Consider the following 19,434-nt stretch of genomic DNA (forward strand, 5'->3'; position numbering starts at 1 on the left):
TTTGATGGAGGCCACCCAACTTGGAAGTCACTCACTCCAGCTTTCATTATGACCTCCTTCCCCCAGATTATCTTTGAAGGTGTACGTCTAGTACCTCCTGGACATCAGCAGGCCTTGCATTTTTGCTCCTTTGGCCAATCCCCAATCGTAAGTCTCTCTAACTTGGTCATAATGGCTACCATTTATCAAGCGCTATTATGTGCTTGGCACTGTCCTAAGAGCTTTTGTCATCTCACAAGAACCCTGAGTATGAAGTAGGTGCTAAGGTTATCTCCTTTTTAAAAATGACGCAACTGAGGCCTGGAGAGATTAAATGATTGCTCCCAAGTCACCCGGCCACTAAGTGGCAGAGCCTGGATTAAAAGCTAGGATCCAGAGCCTTTGCACTAAGTTCTATAAGACCTTGCCTCATAGCCAATGACATTTCATTCAGACACTCAAGAAAATGAGAAAGATAGTAGATTCTGTCATGGTCCTCCATCCATCCATGTTGCTATGTTGAACCAACACAACATTTTAATGTCAGGATCTAAAAGATCAAGAAGATGATTTTCTTACTACTACCAACAAAGGCTTAAAATGAAATCATCATGGGCATTTTTATTTTGGCAACCCAGCAGATGAAATTCTTTTCTGTGTTTGGGGAATTCCCTCCTCTTTAAGCCTCTTGTTAGAAACAACTCCCTTCACCCCCCCCCCCAAAAAAAGAAATGCTGGGTAAAACATAAAACATATATATAATTTAGATACATAGCCTGGCTTGGAAGAAAAAGAAAAAATCCCCATGGGACAGAAAGTAAGATAGCTTGTAGCTGGAATGGTAAGTGTAAGCTGAAGGTACATATAACTCCTACAAGGAGAAGAGGCTGAGGTTTTCATGTATATCCAGGCATGGGAGGCATGGACTTCAAGCTCCAACAAAGCCAGAGTTGTTTCTATTTGGGAAAAAAAAATCCCCAGGACTCGAAAAAAAGCCTCCAGCTGCTGGGGGAGGACAGTCTGGAACTGTAACAAGAGCCACTAGAGTTAGTTCTGTGACATTATGTGCTGGGTAAATGCTGGGAAGAGGCGCGGCTGTCTCCCTGGACCTGGGTCTTTGCCAGTGGTGAGACACTGTCCTGATAAGCAAAACACTGAAATCAGTGTGGCTGCTCTCAGCCCTGAAATAATTCTGAGTGGAAAAAAGGCCATGTTGCCGTGATGGCCTTAAAAGACGTCAGAAGGCGGAGGGATTGGGGAAAGGGTAGTAATCAGCACAAAACATACAGTCCAAGGATGTTGGCAAACAGAGCAGACAGTGGGCTTGTGCGCAGAACAAGGAGATGTACAGAGTCAGGAACAGAAAAGTTGTAAAGAAAACATTCGGATAAACCAGCATGTCCCATATCTCAGCATCCCATATGGTCAAGCTGGCGGTACTTACACAGTCTCACTCTCAGAATTCACAAGTGCCATTTTTTCTGAGCCTACTGGAAGAGGCAGCAAAGTTTTCCCCTTCACTTGCTCAAGGATAACCAGGAGGTCACACTGGAGGCTGTGGGCATGCCGCTGGACATCTCGACAAACCACATGGGGCCAGTCTAGGTGATTCTTCTCATTAGCCAAGACGGGGATAACAACCTGTCACAGAGGTGCACACAAAATAAAGGCGGGCCTTTTACTTCTGAGATCTTAAAGAAAGACTATTCTGTGAAAGGCCCAGAAAGCTATACACATCCTTTTGCAAGTCACTGTGCTGTAGGGCCTAATATTAAAAGCCAACCTAATGTACTGCCTTGACATCTGGTAAAACCGAGAGAGCCTTGAATAACCTCCTCACAAGTTTCCCTCCCGTCTCTGCTCCTGCAGATAAGGTCCCCTAGCCAAACAACCCTCTTTATCAAGGGGACCAGGCACAGCTGCTGCTTATCCCTAAGTAGTGAGCTGCAGTTCCCTGCCAGCCTGTGGAATTATTCGAACAAGCCAATCTCATCCTCCCACAGGAACCAATGAGCATCACACCCTCTTGATACTACAAAGCTTGCCTCCCACAGCCCTTGGTTGTTGACTCTGTTCCCAAGCACAACCCCCATGTGGCCCTGCATAACGTGGTGTCCTCCCCCTCTGGGCTGTGAGTGTATGTGACTAATAAACTGCTGTCAGTCACATCTGTCCAGTGTTGTATGTCTGGCCATCCCCATAACCCTAGGGCAGGAATCCCTCCCTCATCAACAGGGTAAACAGGAGGTGACTGAAACTGTCACAAGGGCCAGAGGCAAAAAATCAGACAAGTGCAGGTAAGGATGACCAGCTGTCTATAGGTGGTATCTTAAAAAAGTAAGCAAAGTTGAGGATCTTGAATCTATCTGTAGGGTGAACATTACACTTCTCAAGGATAACGTTCTCAACTTTATCTCAACGAGCCATTGAGTGGCTGGTTTTGGCCACTCAACATAGTTCCTCTTTTTTTAGTACTCATCTCCAGATCCAGAGGTGGACATGTGAACAAATCTGAGCCAATGAGAGTCAGGCCAAACTCTCTTATCCGAACTTCTTGAGGAAGAGAAGCTTTCTCCTATCTATGAGTCTGGAGCTATTGGTGGCCATCTTGCTACCATATGGAGCCTTAGAATTGGGTCAATATGGAGACGAGAGAGTTTATAGATGGAGAAAGACCAAGTCCTATGACATCATTGGAGCTCCTGAATCAAGCTGCTCTTCAAGTTTCTGAGCTAGTTTAAATTGAGTTTTCTAACACTAGAAACTTAAAAAGTTGAATTAATGCAACTCACTGGAAACCTCTGCCTGTCAAAAGCTCACAACTAATGGAAAGGGAATACTAGAAAGAAAAACAGATGACCAGGTAATGTGAGGAACTACCAAGTAAATAATGAAAAGTAACTAAGGACTCATACAGTTGGTGGGTTCTGTATATGGTCAATAAGTCCGTCTGGCTATGAAATAGAAAACCTGGACCCAGCATGTGAAATCCCAGAGGATGATCCTTGCCTGGTCTGTCTGGAAACAATCATTGAGCTGAGAACTTACAACAACGGGTGAACAGAGAGTGCCAAGAAATAAAATATCACCAACTGAGCTCTACTCACATTCATGTCAAGAAAGGACCCTTTGGACTCAGGGGAGAGAGGATGAACTGGAATTTTGCTTCCTAGAGTCTGGCATATAGGAAGCACTGAATAGAGTTTCATAGGAAAACTGAATGTATCCTGTCTGAAGAAAAAGTGGTAGGTAGGTTTGGGGTTGGATTTTGGAGGGCTTTGAGTGATAGAAAAATAATGAACATGAACTCTCTATGAAATGAAAAGCTACTCATTCACTTATTCAATGAATATTTATTGAGCATCTACTATGTGCTAGTACTGTTCTGGGTGCTGGTGAGGTACATCAGGGAACAAAACAGACAAAGATTCCTGGCCTCATGATGTCTATAGTCTAGGAGAGAGACAGTCAATAAACAATAAGTTCTGTGAAAAAACAGATAAATAAAGCAAGTGAGGAGGATCAGGGGTGTGGGCTGGAGGGGTTGCAATCATAAATGGAGTGATCTATGCAGGCCTCATTGAGAAGGTAACATTTGAACAAAGACTAGGAAGGATAGGACGGGGGGGAAACTGATCCTTGGGGGAAGTATATTGCAGGTAGAAGGAACAGCCAGTGCAAAGGCCCTGAGGTGGGAGCATGCCTGGTGTGATAAAGGAGCAGTGTGGAGGTCAGTGAAACTGGAACAGGATGAGCAGGAAGAGCAGGGGTGAGTAATAGAGGTCAGATCACATGCAGCCCTGCCTGTAGGATTTTGATTTCTACTCTCAGAGGAATGGAAATCATTGAAGGGTTTTGAACAAGTGAGTGACTTGTCATGGCATCTTTTTTGGTAGAATCACTCCAACTGCTATGTTGAGAATAGACTCTAGGGGGCAAAACTAGAAAAAAAGTTCAGTTAGCAAGTTATTGCTATAATACAGAAGACAGCGGCTTGGGACAGGAGGTAGCGGAGGGGATGACAGGAAATGGTCTGATTTAAATTTTGAAGGCTCCGCCAATATGATCTCTTAATGGCTTAGTTCTGGGGTTGTGAGAAAAAAAGAGGAGTTGGGATGACCAAGGTTTGGGACTTGAGCAACAGGAAGAATGGAACAGCCATCAACTAAAGTGGGGAAGAACAAGGGTAGAGTAAGTTCTTAAGGGAAGATCAGGAGCGTGTTTGCGGACACATTAGAATTTGGTATATTTATTGGACTTCTAAATGGGGACATTGAGTTGGCAGTTGGATATGGTAGCTGGGAGTTCAGAGGAGCAGAAAAGGCTGGAGATAACAAAAGGTGTCAGATACAGATTTCATAAAACCCTGAGACTGAATGAGTGCCCCCAAGGAACTGAGTACATATAAAGAAGAGAAGATGTAAAAGGAAGGAGCCTTAGAGCTCTCAGTGTTAAGAGCTGGGAAGAAGAGGTGGTATCTTCAACGGAAACTGAGAAGGAATGGCCACAGCGACAGGGGAAACACAGAAGACTGATGTCCTGGAAGACAAGTGAAGAAAGTGTTTCCAGAAGCTCAAGATGACATGAGCTCTGCCAAGTGCTGCTCACAGGTCAGGCAGGAAGAGGACTGACAAATGGCCATTTGATTTAGCCAAGTGGAATCACTGGTGACACTGACAAAGTGCTAAATTTCCCTTCTGTGCACTGTGTGGGTAAGAGTCTAATGAGTGAGTATAAGGCAAAACAGGAAAAGAATGGGACACAGCAAGAGCAGACACATAGTCTAGACATTTTTCTATAAAGGGGACCATAGAAATGGGATGATAGCTGGTGGGAGGAAAGAGGATTTTGTTTGACGGGAATTGTCTAGTGGAGAGGGGAACAAAAGAAGGTGGGAGAGAGGGGAGCATTGCTGGAGCAACCTCGTTAAGGAGAGGAGAATGGACAGGATTCAGAGCAAAAGTGGCAGCTTTAGTCTTAGTGTTGGCATCACAAGGCAGCAGACAGTCCATCGGTAGTAACAGAAGGGACGGCAGAGTATATGAGCACAGATATCAGCAGATGAGGTAGATATAAGAGTTTGTGAAAATTTTACTCTATTGTTTCCATTTTTTTTAAACAAATTAAGAAGGACATCACAAAGTGAGGTTGGTACGGGAGATTTTGGACATTGGAGGGAAAAAAAGAAAGTGTGTGATAGTGATCTAGAAGAGCAAGAAACTAATTAAAATAGGAAGTACGGGATGTCGGCTGGGAGGCATAACAGTGCTACTGGAGGTTCAGCGTCATGAATTTCAAGTGCAGCCAGCTGGTTTTTCTAGGGCCCCATTCATCTTCGTGGGTGCAGGAATGGAGTAGGCAGAGAGTCAGATTTCACTAGGATTGTGCTTTTGCAAAGCAAGGGAGAGGCGAGTAAGTCAGGAGTTTATGCCAGGGAATGATGGTAATGATGGAGCACGGCACCCGAGCTGGGTAAGGGAGGAAAGAACACGGGTGCGAGTGAGGGACAGTGGGAAGGCGGCAGGACCAAGGAATTGGAGGTCCCAGCAGGGCCACAGGCTTGTTGTAGGGGGATATTGGAGGGAGCGAGCTGGAAAGACAGGAGTAGTGATCAGAGAAAGAGGTGCCTGAAATTGGATCATGGGGGGTTGGTTTGGTAATGCAAGGTCTGGGAATGGCCAAGGGAAGAGGTGGTTAAGACAGGGAACTGAACAAGATCACTGGTGGAAAAAGGTTCAAGGAGCCCAGAGAGAGGCCAGGTTATCGGAAGGATCATTTATGTGTCTATTGAAACAGCCACATGTTAAGACAGGAGCAATGTGGGGAGAGTCACGGTGAGCTGGGAGCCCAATCATGGAGAAAGGAGGGCAGTACCGTCAGTACGTGACACAGCAGTGAGGAGAGCGGGTGGCTTCGTCCGATGGCATGAGATTCAAATGATATCTTTCGATATGAATGTAGAAGCAGCAGGGAGGGGCAAAGAGGACACCTATCCCACCCCCAGGCCCAGAGGGAGAAGGGCTATGGGGGAAATACAGCTGAGTTCTCCATGGAGAGCCAGGTCTGGGGAGAGCAAGTCGACGAGGATCGGTCGAGGAAGCTTTCAACTGGGATGGAGAGTGATAATTCTTGTCCTTCATGGAATACCTACAGCATAACACACTCGATTTCTAATTAGGTGTCCTAATATATCATTTCTAAGTTTCCTGACAATGCTGCAAGGTCGTTTGACCCTGACGGAGGTGAGCTAACCTGCTCACATCACACTGATGAATTTGACAGAACCAGGATTTGAACCCAGGTCCATCAGACTCCAAATGCCATGCTCCCTCTCTGAAACACAAAACTTCAAAGCAGCATCCAAGTTCCAGAGCTCTAGGAAAAATAACCTGGCAGCAGTCAATGAAGTGACTGGGAGGAGGAGGAAAAGGAACAGAACGAGTTGCTAAATTCTGTCAATGCTTTCTTGGAAACATTTCCTGGATGTGTTTTTTTTTTTTTTTTTTTTTTAGCTCATACTACTGTAATGGGACAAAAATAATGTTAAAAGTTTATAGCTTTCTCCCTCATCAACATCACCCCTTGCCTACCCCGCCACCCCCCAACACAACACTGGAAGACTTCTCTCAGCCAGGTGAATCTTTTGGCTTTAGTGCTGCTGAGTGGGGAGGTGGGAGGATGAGGGGAGTATGCAGCCAGGGGCTACACTGATCCGCGGGAGGAGAGGCGAGTGGGCAGGAGAGCTCGAGGGGAGCAGGGTTCTGAATGGCGCTGGATCAGCTTCAGGGCGTGTAAAAGAAGTAGATGGGAGAAGAGAGGGCTGAATGGCCCAAGGATGGTGTTAGAGGTTCTGAGAAATGAAGATAAAGGCCTGGAGGTATTTTAAAAATAATTTTATTTAGATTTTTAAATAATCACAAATTTACATGGTCCAAATTTTAAAAGTACAAAAGCTTTTACAGTGGAAAGTAAATGTTCTATCTACCCCTGTACCTCAGTCACCCACTTCTCCCGGCCTGTGGATCATTCTGTTAATGAATGTTCTTCCTCCCTTCCTTCCTCCCTTTCTCTCCCTTCCTTCTCTCTCTCCTTCCTTTTTTCCTCCCTTCCTCTCTCCTTTCTCTTTTTATCCAGAAGTGGTAGCATACTATACATACAACTCTGTACCTTTAAAAAAAATTATCTTAAATTGCAGCATTATTCACGATAGCCTGGAGGTAAAAGGAACCTAAATGTCTATCCACAGATGAATGGATAAAGAAAATGTAGTCTATACATACAATGGAATACTATGCAGCCTTAAAAAGGAAGGGAATTCTGACACATGCTACAACACGGATGAACTTTGAGGACGTTATGCTAAGCGAAATAAGCCAGTCACAAAAAGACAAATACTGTATGATCCCACTTATATGAGGTACATAGAGTGGTCAAACTCATAGAGACAGAAAGTAGAGTGGTGGTTGCCAGGGGCCGGGGGAGGGGGAAGTGGAGGGTTGTTGTTCAGTGGCTGTAGTTTCAATCACGCAGGATACAGTGGTGGTGGGGGTTCTGAGGATTTGTTGCACAACAGTGTGCATGGGATCAACAATATTGTACAGTACATTTGGAAATTGTTAGGAAAGTGAATTTTATCCTATTTGTTTTTTTTTCCACAATAAAAAAAATTAAGAATTGTTCCATACCATTCATTCCTTTTAATTATAGATGGACCTTATTCATCCCCCCAGTCTCTGACTGATGAACATTCAGTTTGTTCCAATCTCTTTCAATGCATCAATGAAAATTCTGGAACACTTGAGGATTTGAATTGTTTTAAAATTACTTTTGCTTGCTGAACTATATTTCCTAGGCCATGAACACAACTCTGAGATGGACCCGTGGTGCCCCCCAACACACTAGGTGTAGTTCCATCTCTGAACCTTTGTTCAATCTGCTTCTCATACCTTGAAAGTTACCTTGCTCTCTATTTATCCTACTCTTCTTGTTAGGGAGCCAGTTCAGCATTTGAGGCTAAGTATGGTTCTCAGACCACGTGCATCTCTCTCTCCTCTGAACCCAATGGCACTTCTTTCTATCACTACCATTCATTAGGGCATTTATCCAAGCTTGGACTTCTGCAGGGATGGTGTTCAGACAATGCACAGCAGTAAAGCCATTCTGGTTGTTAAAATATTGAAATACTTCCCACCGAGAAACCTAGCTTTCTTGGGCTTCCTTGGGCTCTCTGAGAGCTCCTCTGTCACCCCAGCCCCTTCCCTGGAATCCCCCTACCCATAGCTTCCTGAGAAAGCAACTGCAGGGCTAACACTTGATAGAGCTGGGAGCCTCCAGGACCTGGTTCCAGCACCGTGGCCAACTTGAGGTAAGCTCTACGTCCACCTCAGTCATATTAGTTTTAAATAAATATGTGATTAATTTCACGGGTGGGATCTTGTTTCCTATTTCTTTTGTATTCCTCATGGACCTATTATACGAAACATCATATACCCAGTACTCTATAAACACTTATTTCACAGCCTGCAGGATCCAGGGCATCAAGCCTCCAGCAGCACACACACCAGACTGGCAGGGAAGTTCACTCTCTTTCCAGAAAAGTCTAAATGTCCCAAGAATCTCTCCTGAGCACCCCCTCTGAAATCTCCTGCATTCCCCAGGCTTCTGCTATGGTGCCACTGAAGCACCCCATACTCCACATTTCCAGAGATCTTCCTCCCTGAGCTCAGGCAGACCCCTCCAAATGTCTGTTGGCATTTCCAACTGGATGCCCCAACTTCCTACCTTGGCACAGAGCTGACCTTTGGTAAATGGTTGTGTGATGAATGACGAGATGAGCATGAAAACCAAACCACCTCCCTCTTTGAACTCTTCTCAAGGAAGTAACAGCTGTTCATAGGCTTTCACCTCCTTCGCCTCACTGACCCAGCAGAAATGCCCCCCTGTTCACCACTTCCCGTCCTCCCCCGTCCCAGGTTCCAGGCGGGATTAAGAGAGACCGCCTTAAAAAGAGGTCAGGACCCAGGCACTCTTCAGACTGCAGCCTCCCCTTGACTTCGACTTGGACCCAGACCAGGACTGAAGCACGTCTTAGACCCTTCACATGCTCACTCTGGCCTGGCCCCTACTCAGATTCCCCTCAGCTCCCATCTAAGCTCACTCCGGTCTGAGACGTCATCTCCTGGTCTCAGTTTCCACCCAGCTCCGCCCCTCCCCCCACTCTGGCCCCGCCCCCACAATCTCATTTTCCTCCCGCTCCGCAAACTCCGCTCCTCCTCTTCCCTCTCCCGGGGCCCCGCCCCTCTAGATCTGGCCCCGCCTCCGCCCTTGTCTCCGCCCCCTCCCCTCCCCCTCCCCCTCCCCCTCCCCAGATGCAGCCAGCGCGGGGCCACCTACCCACCCTCACCTCGGAGAACAGCGCGGCCAGGTGCTCCAGAGGCGCCGCGGGCACGTCCCCGCAAAGCACTGCGCCGCGGAGGCTGTTGGGCTCCGGCGGATCGGGCCTGGTGCGCAGGAAAAAGAGCCCCTTAGCACGAGGCGGGCCGGACTCGGGTCCCGCGTCCAGCCCCGGCCGCACCGCCAGGCCCCCGGGCCCGGGCCGCACCACCAGCAGCGGCCGGGGCCCCTCCGCAGCATCGCGGCCCAGGAAGGCGTGGAGCAGCTGCTCCGCCTCGGCCGTGCCCGCGCAGCGCTCCCAGGCGCCCGCAGCCGGCCGCAGGCTCTGGGCCACGTAGGCCCCCAGGAGTCGCAGTCGCGGGTCCGCGCCCGGTTCCTCGGCCGCGTTCTCCTCTGCCAGCGCGGCCCGCTCCTCCGCGCTCGGCATGGCGCGCGGCCTCCAGCTGCAGCGGTTTCCCTGGCGACGGGGACGCGGCCGGGACTCCCTCCTCCGCTCCCCTCCTATTGGACACATGACTCCCGGCCCCGCCCCTTCCAGTCTAATAAGGTAGGAGGAGGACGGCGGGGGGGAAAGGGGCGGGGTCGCGCCGCTGTTGCTAGGAAACCAGAGGACGCTCCTATTTAATGTCTGGTCTCTTGCATGCGAGGTGCTCAAGGGTGACTGTCCAGGGCAATGGTTTATTGATGGGGTGCGTGGCGGGGAGGTCAAGGATATAAATGCTGTTAAGGATCCTGTTGGCTAAGGTCAGATTAAATTCTTTAGAGTTCTCCAGACGCTGAAAGTGTTATGGTTCTCCCACCTATTCCCCAAATGTGTAATTCAAACTTGAAAACAATGTCAAATCATAAAGTAAATGTAAGGCAATTCAATGAAGTTTTCAATTTCTTTTCCATGATAACTTAAATACTTTAAAACAGTGCTTATGTGGCTATTGAGCATTTGAAAGTGCTGGTGCGACTGACGAACTGAATTTTTTAATGTTATTTAATTTTAATTAAAGTTAGTCACGTGGCTAGTAGCTATCATACTGCATAGCTCAGCTTCAGAATTCTAATATCAATTATAAAAAAGTAAAAGGTATTTTCAGGTTCCTGCTTTGTCCATGCCTTAAGGGTGTGCTTAATCTGACAAAGGGGGACTCAAACTCTGAGAGCACTTTGATCTCCGTGAGAATGGCCCCAATCGGTTCTTCTTAAATGCAGCACACCACTTCTAAATATTCAGGATGTTCACAGCCTTCCATTCCTGCCATATATCTTGATCTTGTCTTCAAAAAGGGATATGTGAAGCACCTTTCCTGACCTCAGAAATTAGCATTTGTCACCTGCTGAATCCTTCTCCATGATCAGGATGTAACTAGCTTGGCCCTTTGCATGCTTGTAAGGCGAGAATGGGACAAGGAAAGGGACAACCTGAGCAGCATGAGGCCTGCAGGTCTGACATGAGTTCCCCTCGGCCCTACCACCCTGATTTTAGTCACCAACCAGAGACTGCAAAGTTTCTGGGTAAAAGGAATGTTTATAATGGGCTTCAAAGGAATGTTAACAGAATAAGCTCTTATCAAAGGCAGCTTGGCTAACAAGAACCCCTCAGGACAAGCTAGTAGCTGGAAGGTAAAATGATTGATTTCATAATAACTGGGGCACAGGAGGTGCTATGATGAAAAATGTTCACATTAGAAAATGGATCTTTATGTTTGTAAAGAGCGTTTTATCACTGCTGGATTAAACAGCATTGTTGAACCAACTATGAGTTCAGGGACAAAGCAGAGGCACTAAAATGATTTTTAAGATGAATTTGATCATTGACATTTCAAAAAAGCATCTTGGGAAAATAGAATGTTGGGGGCTTCTTACACCATCGTAGTTTTGTAGAGTTTTTGTTTTGCACATAGGAAGGCATCTTTGTTGTTTTAATGCTTAGAGCCTCCAAATGTGTCAATCCTGATCATGATTTATCTAGAGAGTGAATTCAGGCCCACTAACTTCCTGTAAACCCTTCAAATAAAGTTTCTACTACACCGACCACAGTCTATTTTGCCCTTCATCCTTTTTGTCCCCTTGCCCCAATATACATAAAAGTAGAAACACAAGAGCCTGTGAAGATGACTCGAAGACATCTGTCTGAGAGTGAAGGCTCTGGAAGACTGGCAATCCCAGCTCTTGCTTTTTTTCTCCAACAGCACATCTTAATCTCCATTTTAGAAGGAGATTTGGGGGGCATCTATTTGAGATTTATTTAAAACAATTGACATTGTGTTTATATTGTGCAATTATGGTAAGGAAAATAAAATAACAAGTGTATAAGCTATCTATTACTATGTAACAAGTTACCCTAAAAGTTAGCAGCTTAAAATAGCAATAGGCATTTATTATCTCACATGGTTTATGGTGGGTCAGGTATTGGGGAGCAGCTTATCTGAGTGGTTCTGTCTCAGGATGTCTCAAAATGTTTAGACAAGATGTCATCAGGGGCTGCATCATCTGAAGGCTTGACTAGGTCTGGAGGAGCCACTTCCAGGACGGCACACTCACATGGCTGGTGTGTCAGTGCTGGCTGTTGGCAAGTGGCTTTAGTTTCAGCAAATGGAGCTGTCCATTGTGTGCCTGAATGTTCTCATAGCACTATGGCTGGTTTCCCCTAGACTAAGTGATCTAAGAGAGACCAAGACAGAAGCCACAATGTCTATTATGACCTAGTCTTAGAAGTCACACACCATCATTTTTGCAATAATCCTATTAGTTACAGGAGTCTACCCTATTCATTGTGGAAGGGAATTACACCAGGATGTGAAAACCAGAGAACAAGATTTATTGGGTGCCATCTCAGAGGCTGGCTGCTACAAAAGGTGTTAGAGAAGATACTGAATTTATTTAATTGTTCAGATGAAATAATTTCCATTTTTAAATTAGAAACTTGAACTTGCTTCCGTGAGCATAACAGTTTTTAATTTCAGAGCTTTTGCTTGAAATGGCTATGCACAAGTCCGGTTGAGCACTTTTTAACAATAGTCTCTTTAAATTCTGGATAGTCATCATTGACAAGAAATTTGTTCACACAAGCAAGTAATGCAAAATTTAAAGCCTTTTACAATCATTCAAAAATTAACAGTTGACATTATATTTACAGAATCTAACAGCTCTCTCTTTTCTTCCCTGATAAATATTGTGTTGAAATTTTTTGTGATGCTGCTAATGGATATTGAATCTAAATCAACTCTTCCCTATCAAATATTCAAAATAATGATGAAGTTTTAATTCAAAGAACGTGCGTGCATTGTTAGAATAGTTTCTTTTTGGCCAACATGGACGCCACTCAATGAAGACATCAGACACAAATGGGCAGATATATTGGATACATGTATAGAAGGAGAGTCCAGGATACCTGGAGCTCCATCCAGGAGACATGTATAAGAATATTAATTGTTCCGTTGTTCATAAGAGCAAAGTCATGGGAAGCAAACCAAGTGTTCATCAGTGACAGAATGGGTAAATAAATTGTAGTGTGTGCTGTTCATAGAATGAAATACTGTGCAGCAGTGAAATGAGTGAGCGGTAGCTGCATGCGTCAACACGGATGAACCTCAAAGGCATAAAGAAAAAAGGCAAACTGCAGATGAACGCATTCAGTGTTATATTTATTAGAAGTTTTAAACCAAACCAAACAAATAATATTTTGTTAGATGGACATACATATGAAAGAGTCTAAAGAAAAGTAAGGGAATGATGATCACCAAATTCAAATTTTGATCACTTTTCAGGGGCGGAGGGCAGAAGAGGCATGGCATGGTAAGGGACACACAGGGGCCTTTTATGTACTGGGTGATGTTTTATTTCCTAACCTGGCTTACAGGTTGTCATTTTATCATTCTTCTTAAACTGTACATACATATTATGTACTTCTTTGTATATGTATGATATACTTCACAATTAAAAAAATAAAAAGGGATGTGCCATTTCCTGTACTCTGAATGTTGTGGGGCAATTCATTTCAGTTACTGGGAATAAATGTATTATTATTCATTTAAATGCTAGTGATTCATTAGATTTATAAAAACACACATCTTTAAATTTTTAATTGATTAAACTTTACAAATTTTATAATTGTTTATTACTGGTGGCTTCTCTGTCATCAAATTCAATAGGCGCTGTTCAGCCCTTACCTTACTTTACCTCTTGGCTCTGTTCAACCCAGTAGTTTCCAGATTCACTGTGTGGAAATGCTCTAGACTCCTGATTCCATGACAGTCACCTTCTTCTTGGCCACGTCCTGTCGTTCTCTTTGCTTGCTCTGTTTTTGCCTAGCCGTGCAGTATTGACTTGACCTTGCTTAGGCGTCTGTCTCAGACCTTCTGCTCTTCTCACTTTACAGTCTCTCCCTGTATGGACTGACTCATCCAAGGCAATAATTCTTCCCTTTATGCCAATAGCTCCCAAATCCACATCTCCAGCCCAGAACTAAGTAGGTATAACGTTTACTTGTTTTCCCCTCAAACCTCTATAGAAATATTCCATTGTTTTCTGCAACTTAGTGTTAAAGAGAAGTCTGAAGCCAGCTTGATTTTGTTCCTTTGTAGGTAACATCTTGAAACTACATGATTATTTAAGGCACTGTTTTCTCCCTTTCTATTTTTTTGACTCAAAAAAATGTTTTAGCATATAGCTCAAGTCCCATCAAATAGGTTTTGGCCTAAAATTATGAGAACCCATTTGGTTCTCATAACAATGTGTTTCTTCACAGCAGGAAAGATTTGTTCTATGGAATCTTTGATTATTACTTCTTTTCCATTTGCACTTTCTGGTGTGGTTTTCTGGCAATCTAAACTGATAGAGTGTGCTAACAATTACAAGTAGGGGACACATTTTGAAATACTGATTGAGGTTTTTCGTTTCTATATGTTTTGATATTGTCCTGTGGCTCTTCTCTTGATAAGTTGGTAACATTTAATACCTTGAGCAAGTGTGGATACACCCTAAAACAGACCACTGAGTTTCTGAATAGTTTTTAAACACATAGCAGAGACAATAGCTGTGAAAGCCACGCTTTTCTTTGACTATAAGAGCCAAGCATTTAAGGGGGAGAAAAGGTTTATGTTGTGTGGCTTGTTTGTTTTAATTCCAAGAGCTTGGCTTTGAATATACAGGGCACAGTCTGGAAAACCGAGAGGGTAGAATGTATATGTTAAACTATAGATGATAAGAGTGCATGGCGATATGATAAGCAGACTTCCTTAAGAGGAGAGAGAAGTCTTTCCAGGGAGATGGGCTGGGGAAACAAAGTAGAGGACCACTTGGATATGGCTGGAGAATTCTTGACCCTTTCAGGAGAGTCCAGGGAAGGGGACGACATGACAGCTACTACAGAAATGCTTGAGTGTCCAGGAGAAGGCGATGTTTGAGCCTGGCTTGCCAGGAAAGACATGGGAAACTGCAAACATGTGGAGAAGGCCTTATCCAGCCTGGCCCCTGGCGTTATAGTGGCAGTGGGTGAAGGCAGGATGCAAAGAGAGTGACCAGAAGGCAGCCTTTCAGTGCTGCCTTGCTCTAGTGTGGTTCAGGGACAGGGGCTGACACTTTCCAAGATCTTTGTAGGACAGTTGGGAGGAGGAGAACAGAAATGCTTAGAGGGCCAGCTTGGGGTCAGGCTGAGAAGGACACAATATAGGTACCTGTATCGCCCAGAGGCCTTGGCGGATGACAATGCCTGGTTATAAGGACTATACCCCATGGTTTATATCTCAATGAGGACAAAGGACAGATGTAGACCCTCTCCTGATGTCTGGAATCTGTATAAGCTCTCCAGGAACTTACAACCCTTCATAGAAGAGAGTAAAAGGAAAGAATCCTGAATAGCTTACACGGACATCAGAAGTGATCGCATTACCTTGAATTGACAAGACTGTGTTTTCTACCCGAGGGGATGTAGAGGTGGATCAGTCTGGACTTGGTTGGAGCCACTCCAAATATTATAGAAATAAGGAGTTTAATGTAGAAATCAGAGCTTCCATGACTGTGGGACGAACTGGGAAGTGAAGGTACGGAAGGCTGTAGCTGGGGGATCAGAGAAACAGTCATTAACAACATTAGCTTGTAGCACTGGAATGAGCGGAATAGCCTGAGTTCATAGAAAAGTGTGAGAAGCCGTAGCATCCATGTGTTAGAACCACAAAACAGGAGCCTGTGGAGAGATCTTCGAAAGCATGTGTCTGCCAGAACCACAAAGGGGGAGTTCTGGGAGGGGTCTGTGAAGGTTCCAAGCCTGGCCACTGTGTCCTCTAGGATAAGTGAGATTGCCAGACAAAATACAGGATGCCAGTTGAATCTGAATTTCAGATAAATAACAAATAAGTTTTTAGTATAGGTATGTCCCAAATAGTACATATAGGAATGTATGGGGAAATGGGGCATACTTATACTAAAAAATTATTCGTTTATCTGAAACTCAAATTTAACTGGGTGTTCTGCATTTTTATTTGTGAAATCTGGCAGCTCTACCCATGAATAACAGCATCCGTTTCATCTCCCCTTTCCAAATCTTATGTGAATTCCACTCCGTGGCAAACTCTAACGAAGAATCATATGGTAAAGGAGATTCTGTCAAATGTGGTTCTCTGCCTTATAAGGGATGGTGGTGCCAGATTGATAACAAACAATTTGGAGTAGGACATCATGAGGGAACTTATAGATATATGAAAACAACAACATACTGGAAATTGACGAAGACCACCCAAATGAGAGCAAGCAAAGGTTATTTATTCAGAGTTTACTCTAGCAAGGGAGTCAGCCACCATCACTTGTATTTTGACAGAGACACAAAGGCAGGCAGAGGAGTGGAAGAGTTTTACAGTGGAAAAAAAGGAAGATTTCAGATATGTTGGCCTCAGGAAGCTGTAGGTGGGCTAGAGGTGAAGCATCCTGTGTGATTGGTTAGGGGTCTGTTGGAAGTGGGGGCAAAAATTAAAGAAGCTGTCAGTTATTAATCAAGTCCTGGTGGTTTGGGGCCAGTTGCTACAGGGGTTATTGTTTGGCTTGCTGGACTGGTTGCTACAGATTATGGATCAGAATTTTGTTTTTTTATATATGGTCTGGCCATTTTCCGTTTGTATATTCAGTCTCTCAGTATAGAACTCTTTTTTTTTTTTTTTGGCAAATCTGAGTTTCATGACCTTGGAAAATGTACCTTCATCCCATACAAGTACTACTATCTACTATCTTCTGATACACACCTCCCAGAATCCAATCTACATCCAGTCCCATTGTTTTATGGAGTTTCTGTTTCTGATCGTAGAAAGATGATGAGGATGGAGAGTGTGGAGTAAGATTAACTGGAGGATTGGAGGGGTAAAATATTATTTTGGTTACTGCACGTACTCAGCACTTATGGTTAACATTACAGGTCAGCAAACTATAGACTGTCTTTCAAATCCAACCTACCACCTGTTTTTGCAAATAACATTTTAATGGAACACAGCCATGCCTATTCATTTACGTATGTACTTGTTTATGAATTATATTATGAATTATGAAAAGTCTATGGCTCTTTTCACACTATAAGGGTGGAGTTGAATAGTTGCAAATATACAGAGACTGGATGGTCCGTAAAGCCAGACAATGTTTGTGATGCTCTCGTTTAGATTATATATTACCACATCTTTTGGTTGGTAAGGACTCAAGGTGGAGAACATATACAGCAGTCTCAGTTTCACGAAGTCAAATTCAGAATGTGTTTTGGTGGTTTCCACATGCTTTAGAGTAAGAGGTCATTCTTTGCAGATTCTAGAATCAGGTAACCCATCAGTCATAGTTGTCAAAATGAAGATCATTTTTCTTTTTGTGTTTTCTTAGTTATTCTAGTGAGAAGTTGAGAGAGATTGCATTGAGTCTTTAGCCAGATTTCATTTTAAACAACAAATCCATAATGTACTTTGTCATTATGGTTATTAATTGTACTAACTACTTTCTTTTCTCCCTCGTGACCCAACATGTTCTTGTGGGCTGTAGAAGAGCCTCTGAGAGCAGGAGTGCATTCATCAGCCATTTATTTTGCCTGCCTTGGGGATGCAGTGATGAATAGGATATGGTCTTCTCTTCAGAGAGAGGGAACCATCTAGTGACAATCCCAACTTGTCATAAATTGTTATTAATAACAATAATAAAATGTGAAAAGGACAATACTGGAGGCTGTCTATATTCTGTCTGAGTCTAGTCACTTTCCATACTGTACTTTCCCTGTTATTCAGAAGTCAGCAGAAAGGTGGCTTTTGTTTATTTGTTTGTGTTTTTACCCTGGCATCAATTCACCCTTCTTCTAGTAACTGTTCACCACTTTTTCTTTGGGGAACTACCTCCACCCTCTGAACCACCTTCTACCCACCATCCAGTCCAGGTATTTCTGATAGGGCTCAATTCTCAACTCTAGGGCTGAAGCATGTGACTTGGCCTAAGCTAACTGGATCAATCCATCCCTCGTCCACAGTCATCAATGGAGCAATGGGCATATGATCCCATCAGGACAGTAGAGTCAGACCCAAAGCTTTAGTTTGACTGTTGAAGTAAATGAGGGCTTTCTATTTTCTCTTGGGCTTGAAACTGGGAGGATGTAGGGCAGGGCCAATGTGGCCACCTTGGTACCATGAGGAAAGCTATCTGAAAGTGGAGGCAAGACAATGGAAGTGGAGCCAAGAGATGGAAAAGAGAAAGCAGTTCCCAATGACATTGTTTGAGCTGCAGCCTCTACCCTGGACTTTTCATTAACATGCGCAAAAGACATCTCCTCTCCAGTAAGCCAGTGTTTTTTGTCCTTATTAAGCAAGAGTCACAATTGATGCAAGTGGCAAGTAAAGAAAAATTTCTTCAAGAAACAGGAGAGATGAAGATGTTTATTGGTAAAGGGGAAGGAATCCATCAAGGAGACAGTTGAGAGAGAAAACATAAAAAGGATACTGTACTTGCTGGGACAATTTCTATAGGTGATGTGAAGGGCGAACGTTCCATCACTTTATCACATAACGACTCAAGATCACAGTCTTAGCTCTTGATTTTCACTCTGCTTTTGAAGTAAGGCAGTAACCAGAAATTAATATGGGCACATTTCCCCGTTTATTCACCACTCGATGTTTAATTCCCAGAAGGATGAAAGAAATACTTACTTAATTAAATGTGCTAAACAATAACAACCATGTACTTGTCTTACAAAAATATGCTATGAAGAGTCGATGAAGCTATTTTTAAAAAAATGAATCCCACACACTACTTAATTATAATAATCTATAGAGTGTAACTGTATATTTTCCACCCCGGGATAGGGGTGGGCAGAACAAGGAAAGCTGCAGAAAATACACCTTCTCAGCTCTTTCTTTTTGCGATTGCGAGGAATCTCGGGGCTTGGCATTAACTTTAGTTCTTAGAGGTGGTCCTCTTTTTTTTTTTTTTTTTGTGAGGATGATCAGCCCTGAGCTAACATCCGTGCTAATCCTCCTCTTTTTTGCTGAGGAAGACCGGCTCTGACCTAACATCTATTGCCAATCCTCCTCCTCTTTTTTTTCCCCCAAAGCCCCAGTAGATAGTTGTATGTCATAGTTGCACATCCTTCTAGTTGCTGTATGTGGGACCCGACCTCAGCATGGCTGGAGAAGCGGTGCATCAGTGCGCGCCCAGGATCCGAACCCAGGCCGCCAGTAGCGGAGCACGCGCACTTAACCGCTAAGCCATGGGGCCGGCCCAGAGGTGGTCCTCTTGATTTTTGGAGGAAATCACACATCTAACAGGCTTAGGGAGCTGACCCTTCTGGTGGGAGTGGGATTATAAATTTGCCAAATATATATTCAGTCGTGACTGCATGAGTGAATGAAGTAATACACATCTTATCAGACATCTAAAAAATTGTGTTCATCTCTGAGCTGGTCACGTGGGTGGGTGGAGGATGAGGGGTAGGAAGGCAAAGAGTTGCGACGGAAAATGAACACTGTTCTTCAGGGTACCTGGGATTGAGAAGAAGAGGAAAGATCCTCGATTCTTTATCTAATTGCTATTTTCTCTCATATTCAAAGATAACTTTCCTAA

The 19,434-nt window shown here is 44.1% G+C and overlaps 1 protein-coding gene across 1 annotated transcript in view; it reads right to left on the reverse strand.

Annotated features, from left to right (window-relative positions):
* DNAH9 (dynein axonemal heavy chain 9) overlaps positions 1-9,799 on the reverse strand; it is a 305,906-nt gene extending 296,107 nt beyond the window's left edge. Inside the window, exons 1-2 of the mRNA XM_058559699.1 lie at positions 9,383-9,799; positions 1,424-1,620 (exon numbers count right to left, since the gene is read on the reverse strand). Of these exons, the coding sequence (XP_058415682.1) occupies positions 1,424-1,620; positions 9,383-9,799 (614 nt within the window). The remainder of the gene's footprint in view (positions 1-1,423; positions 1,621-9,382) is intronic.
* Positions 9,800-19,434: the final 9,635 nt, after the last annotated feature.

This window comes from Diceros bicornis, chromosome 18, assembly GCF_020826845.1.
Source record: "Diceros bicornis minor isolate mBicDic1 chromosome 18, mDicBic1.mat.cur, whole genome shotgun sequence".
Taxonomy (NCBI): domain Eukaryota; kingdom Metazoa; phylum Chordata; class Mammalia; order Perissodactyla; family Rhinocerotidae; genus Diceros; species Diceros bicornis.